Source organism: Apaloderma vittatum, unplaced genomic scaffold (genome assembly GCF_000703405.1).
Source record: "Apaloderma vittatum isolate BGI_N311 unplaced genomic scaffold, ASM70340v1 scaffold42011, whole genome shotgun sequence".
In the NCBI taxonomy this organism is placed as follows: domain Eukaryota; kingdom Metazoa; phylum Chordata; class Aves; order Trogoniformes; family Trogonidae; genus Apaloderma; species Apaloderma vittatum.
In genome coordinates, this window is record NW_009698162.1 from 1 (window position 1) to 6,945 (window position 6,945).

The window sequence follows — 6,945 nt, forward strand, 5'->3', positions numbered from 1 at the left end:
TTTATAACAAAGAGGACAGCAGTCAGCCAGCTCAGGACATCACAAAAGCTGAGCTGAAAATGGCACCGGCAAGATTGCTGCAATGACAGCCTGAGCTCCTTCAACAGATCGTAATCAAATTGGGCAAATAAAGCATTCCTACAGCACAGTGGGTGAAGCTGATATGCAAGTGGCACATTGGAAAACTAAGATGAAAGGAGACGTGTCTGTGAACTGTTGACGCTACGCACACTTGCCAGATTATAAAATATACAGCTGCATTTTAGGGTTAATGATTCTGATGGGCACTTTTTTTTTTACGGCATTCTTTCACAATGGCACGAAATTGGAAGAAATAGATAAGTTACAATAATAGAAAGCAGCTTTACCATGTTTATTTCAGACTGAAAAAAGGGCTGTGTGCTCAAGCATTCACTTACTTTTTTCAATCCCAGCACACAGTTTATAGAGAGATTTTTTCTCTCTCTCTGCTGGCAACTTCCCTCCCTCCCCGCACGGCTCAAGTCACTTCTTGCAGTTGTAATTCACTCACACCTACGCCGAGGTTGCCTTCTACCTGGAGCACTTCCTAACTCAAATTATTCCTCTCACCACAGAAGTCAGACACGGCACAGGTTTATACTCCAGCGCTTTACAAACGATGAACATGACATCTGTGGTACAGACAATTTAAAGGAAGCTGAACGGGCTCAACAAGAGGCAACACCTGAGATCATTACTTAGCTGTACACAAAAGTTATTTACGAGTAACAGGGAAGTACATTTTCTTGCCTCAGGGAATGCAAAAAACGGGCTAAACCACCAGAGATGTATTACCCAGTGAGGAACATTCTCAGACCAGATCACTCTCAGATGTTTTCACGACTCATCACAGCTTTCATTTGCTTATCTCCAGCAGTGCTATGCTCTCTCCAGCCATCTCTCAACTCCTCAACTAGTATGTTGTGACAAGCCCAGCGCAACTTCTGACCTGGCCTGACCCTTGTTTCTTCCATGATGACACTGGGTGGCCTAGTTTCAACAAGCTCAGCAGGGGCACAGCCATATCCACTCACCTCTGCAAAAGCACCAAGATGCTCGGAAGAAGATTCTCATTCTGGGCACCAAACTTTGCGAGCGCACTCACAGCAGCTAGAGAAGAAAAGAGGGAGATGTCAGAGGTGCCCAAGCCGTATGCAAACACATTCTCACAGTCATGATTCAAAGCACTGCAGTCCCAAAGTTTCAACTGACACGGGTTTTCACTTCCACGCCATAAAAGCTCGTAGTGTTATGGAAAGACTAATCTGTTTCCTTATTTTCAAATGGAAACAGTTTTGTGTCAGAGTAACAGAGCAAGATCAGCTTAAGAGCCCTGCAACTCCATTCCAAGTTAACTCTATTAGAAAAGGCTAATTCAAGCTCCATGGCTCACTGCAGTTGTTGGCCCCTCTGGCATGAGCTGTAGCTCACACCCGCAGATAAATCACTTTTTCACTCCATAAGGAGCTGAAACTCCTCAGCAACCACTGAGAGCCGCCTGTTGAAATGAATTTAATTTCAGCTCAGGACTGGCTTGAAGCAATTCCATGCTCAGAAAGAAGAGAAAGCTCTCTAAGGAAGCACAAGCTCTATGGCCTTGGTGGTTAAAAAATAATCCAGGTTTTTACAATAACAAAGTTTCTAGACAGCGGATGCTTTTCAAGTGCTCCCAGGGCAAAATTAGGAAGCCGTGACCAAAAGAGTTGTTGTCAAAGATAAGAATCAAGTTGGGTGGACAATACTGTATTTATGAGCCTGTTTTGCTTCCTCTCTCCCAGCAGCACTTCCTCTTCTAACACGCAGGAGATCGAGCCGACTTCCAATACCAAGTCCCAAGTAGGAAAACAGGCTGAACACTCTAAAGGGTTTGTGGTAAAGGCTCTGCAGGAAGGAAGTCTCGGTCTGTAATACGCTTCCAAGGAGGAATTTTTATCTTGTGGGGTGGAGATTTCCATAGAAAGACACGACAGTCTACAGCAGACAATTACATTAACTAGGGAAGTAGCAGCACCCCCTCCCCATGTATTACCTCTCAGCTTTTGGGAGATGTACAAAGGAGAAACTAGAATCTAACACACTGCTTATGTCCTATGAACCAGGAGGACCAAGCTTTGATGCTGATACGAGGAGTTTAAACACGCTGCAGAATAAAAATCACCTTCATAGCTGATGCACAGAAGAGCCAGTTCTTCGCTACTCGGCGGAGTAAGCACTGCCTTCCATCCCCAAACCCAGATTGAGCGCCAAGATTTCTAGCAGAGCTCAGACATGAAACCATCAAGCATTGGAGCTGAACTTACCAGCTCTCACAGCCTCGTTCTCCAGCACCACCCTGTTGAAGATGAAGCGGATGTACTTGGATGGGGATGGAGTCCTTGGCCCCTCCTTCCCCAGCAGGTGCAGGATCTTTGTGGCCAGGACAGTGTGTTCGCAGTCTTCGATGAACTCGCAGAGGTGAGCCAAGCCCGACTCCTTACTCTCAGGATTCTCCTCAATGATGCTGATTATACAGTCCACAATGGCTCGCTTGTACTCAAAGCCACCCTGGGGAAGGAAAAATCAAGGGCACTGACCCAGCAGGCAGAGCTCAGACCAAAGTGCTGCTCAGTTTCTCTCACGCTTTAATTACTTTTTTCCATTGAGGAAAAACAAGCATTTGTACATAAAGAGAAAAGAGAAGGTGTACTGGATGATCTAACCGATTTTTCCCAGTCCATCCTGACCCACAATGACACACCATGTGGGGCATCATCAGGGAGGGCAGTGATAGAACAAGGGGTAACAGCTTCAAACTGAGAGAGGCCAGACTTCGATTAGATATTAGGAAGAAATTCTTCACTGCGAGGGTGGTGAGACCCTGGCACAGGTTGCCCAGAGAAGTTGTGGAGGCTTCATCCCTGGAAGTGTCCAAGGCCAGGTTGGACGGGGCTTTGAGCAACCTGGTCTAGTGGGAGGTGTCCCTGCCCAGGGCAGGGGAGTTGGAACGAGATGGTCTTGAAGGTCTCTTCCAACTCAACCCATTCTGTGATCAATTCAGATCAGATTTTGATATACCAGCTCTAATTCATAAGCACATTTCAGACAGGTCTGACCCACAAGATAAACAAGGTCTTAGTAATAAGTTGGGTCCCACCATTTATGTCAGTGGGTACAGAGCAGAGACCCCTCGTACGACCCCTCACAGCTGCCTGCCAGCGACCACACACACAAAATTTCCGACATACATCATCCCTGAGCATGTTGGAGAGGAAGGTCATCATGACGCTGTGTTTCCGAGGGTATTTCTGGCACAAAGCACTGATAGCTTGGACTACCACGACCTGCAAAACAACGGAGAAGGACGTTAGTCACATGCATTTGTTTTTCTGTGAAAAATAGAGGCTTCTCACTACGTCAAGTTGTTACCTTGATAGATTAAACTCATGCACAAGAAGGATAAAATCAGGTGGTGGACTCTCAGGCTTTTAACGACCCCGTGCTAGCACGCTGTGAGAGCCGGCTCTGCTAGAGGGACTATATTTAGGATGGACTACATTAATTCAAAGGCCTCCCCTCCCTCCTTCTTTCCAGTAATGACCCTGATTAATTCTAACTGAACTAGTTAAATGTGGTTATTAAAACTCTTTAATTTAAACCTGCCTAACGCTTATTTACTTTTTTCATTAAAAAAAAAGAACTTAAGACCACTGTACACGACTGGACATTGACATGTTATGATCCTAAAGGCAACTCCATGGTGTAAAAGTGACAAATACAAGTGAACTACATCCTTAAGCAAGTTATTTACCTGAGCTATTTACCTAACTATGCATGAGACTGAAGTCATACAGACTCAATCAGAGCCGTTAAAATCCCTCTTTCTCTCCAGAGAGACAACAAAAAGGCAGCCTAAAGCTTCGCAGGATACTGTAGTTTTACGTTTATCCTTTCTTGGAGGGGTGGGAGGAAACAACACGGTGTATTTAAGCTGGAAAGCAGAGGACTACATCTTCTGAATTTCAAGCTGGCTGTGCTCTATCGGACTAAATCACCGAAGGCTTAACAAAGGGGAAAAGCTTCATAAAAACAAGAATGGGAGAAAAACCTGCAGCTGGAAAGAGCAGAGGCCTCCAATGCCACACCTTAAACTCATCTGATATTTCTGACACGAAGGAAGAGATCTGTTTCATGAGTCTGTCTACACTGCTCTCACTGCCTGTCTTCAGCAGGGTGGTGATGGCGAGGGTAGCGATGCTGCGGTTGGAGTCGGTGATGAGGTTCTCCAGGTCCAGGTTGCAGGCAGTGACTGCAGACGGATGCTTCATGGCCACCTGTAAAGGACACAATTCCAAATTATATGGAAGCAATAACATCCTACAATTTGAAGCTTCTGGTGGGGCAAAGATTAAATCTGTATTTTTGACAAGCACTGCTCTGTTCCACAGGGATTGCAACTAAACCACCATCACAGGACTGCTGGCAGGATGCAGTCAAAGCTGAAGTTCGTTGTTTCAGCATTTCCAGTGAACTCCTCCAACTCCAGGTTAGAGCTCGTGGGTCTGACAGTCACAGACTGCTTCTGTTGCATTGCATGCAGCAATAAAACCGGAATGTTTTTTCCTTCATGTACACCCTATTCACACTTTTGGCAGCATTAAATATCCGGGACTCTGCTTCCTTACAGCTGAAAGCTCCCCAGTTATCCAACTACAGCTTGTTCCAGTCCTGTGGTCCAGAAATGGGCCAAGATTTTTGTTACACAAGAAGATTTGGCATGGAAAAGCCAATTCTCCAGCATGGAGTATTTCCAAACACAGTAATCACAAGAGTAGTCGCTCTACTCTAGGTAACACACCATCAGGCACTGAAGTCTGGCTTTCTCTGCTGCTCAGGGATTTATGCTTGTTTAGAAATTGAAAGCACTCACTTTATTAAGGGTCCGCACAGCTGCATATCTCAAGACAGGTTTGGGAGAACTACAGAAAAGCTGAAGCACTGAAAACAATAATAAAAGAAAAAGTCAAGTAACTCACAGCGAAACGATACAGAGTATAGACTGTTTAACAAAAGCTGGCTCCCGGTACTGCAACTCCAAGCACCTGTCAGGTCTGGGGAGCAGAAGGCGAGAGCCCTGATGACTGTCCCAGATGAGCAAAGGGAAACTGCCTCGTGCCAGCGCTTTAATATCGACAGGCACAAATAGCTCAGTCGGAACTCATCACAGCAGAAAACCAGATATGGTCTCTTTCCAAATAAAAAAAAAAAAAAAAGAAATAGGAAGTCTAACGTATCCACATTCAACTACGTGCTGCTAAACATTCATGCAGCTCTATCCATAATTCATCACGACCTTCACAAGCAAGTTAAAAATAACCTCAATAACGTCAATAATGGGTGGTTTGCACAGTCGCCCGTGGCACATCCGTGCTATCAAGTTCTTCTCTACCTTTCCTCCCATCCCAATTTCCGCAGCTGGAAAAACGCAAGTGTCACTCTGTGCCACCTCTACCGCCCATTCTCAAAAGCTCTGGATGAAGTGGAGAGAAGGGGTTAAAGCGCTTGGGATCCAAAAAAAAGAGCCAAAAGTCCCTTAATCTGGGGACAATCATAAAATTCAGGTTTGGAGGTTAGGACTTGAGTTATGCTTTACCACCTTTTCTTTCAGCTGCATCGATGGTGCAAAAGACTCTACGACCAACCTGAAACAGCGGGTGCCAGCTCCCTGGCTGTGCAGTTTGGGAGGTGGATGATGGCAGAAGCAGCTTCGTAAATCACCATCTCATGCTTATTCCGCAGACAGCTCTCAATGAAGTCAAACAGGGGGCTTTCATGGCTACAGACAGAAGGTATTTCACAGCATGACGCAGAGTTACGTAGAAAACACCAACACAGCATTTCTGAAAGCTTGACAGAAAGCACAGCTAACACGCCAACTTCCACGTTTCCTACTCCACCACATCGCTGAACATGTACCTAAGCTCTAAACTTTCCATTTAGTGCTATGTTATTCATCTCCACGTTATATTCTTCAAGTTAGAAAAGCTGCATCCTAGAAGAAAATATTTCACGACCACATGTATTGCACAGAGCTGGCAAAAATTGCTGCTGATAGAAGAATTTCATCAAGAGGCAAGTTTCTCAGGTAATTCTGCCTCCTTTGCTATTGTGAGATCAGAAGAAGGGAGATCATTTTATTTGTCCCCAACACAGATAGATCCTTACTGCCTTTGAAATGCGTCTAACCAAAGTGCAAAACCTGTCCAGATGATTCTGCAGTTTTAATTTCACTCTTGGCTAAGCTTTGGTTGCACGGGGCCGAAATAAAAATCCAAACGCCACCACACAACTGTTGCACCCACCACTCAGTTCACTCTACCCTCCTGCTTCTACTCACATTTTATTTTTAAAAGTATGGTTCTGTGCGTAGATTTCCACAAACTTCTTAAAAAAATGCAAATTTCCCAGCTACTCTTTACCTCCTATTATTAGTAGTAATTGGAATTCACATGCTGCCTCTTACTCACCCCTCTTCAGATTCCTTCAAGAGCTTGCTCGCAATTCGGATCAGCATGCAGTACGCAAACTGGGATTTCAGTCCTGACTTAGTGAACTTATTCAGCATCTTGGAAACCGCGAGACGATCGTTTCTTCTAAGGTGATAAAGCACCCCCAAAGCATGATACTAGGAAATCAGAAACAGAGATGTTCAGGTGTTGAATACACTCTGGAAAAGCCAGACTGAAAGACATAAAGTCAGGCTGAATAATCACTGTTTTCTAGCAAAAACACCTTCTAACCTCAAATGATCCAAGTTTCCTGACAAGTTACAAAGATCTGCAGTTATTTCCTTCCCTTTCCTGTCTACCCTAAGACAGTTTCAATATATTCTACAGATTATAAGTGACAGGAAGTTAGTTTACTCCCTTTTCTCCCCACTAAATGCCA

At 44.7% G+C, this 6,945-nt stretch overlaps 1 protein-coding gene across 1 annotated transcript; it reads right to left on the bottom strand.

The window, feature by feature from the left end:
- Nucleotides 1-1,055: 1,055 nt before the first annotated feature.
- LOC104280288 (coatomer subunit gamma-2) lies at nt 1,056-6,682 on the bottom strand (the record flags this gene model as incomplete). The annotated part of the gene is made up of 7 exons (XM_009877892.1): nt 1,056-1,131; nt 2,322-2,565; nt 3,246-3,341; nt 4,143-4,331; nt 4,928-4,995; nt 5,700-5,833; nt 6,525-6,682. Coding segments are annotated over 7 exons (965 nt in total), but the record flags the coding sequence as incomplete, so codon positions are not given.
- Nucleotides 6,683-6,945: the final 263 nt, after the last annotated feature.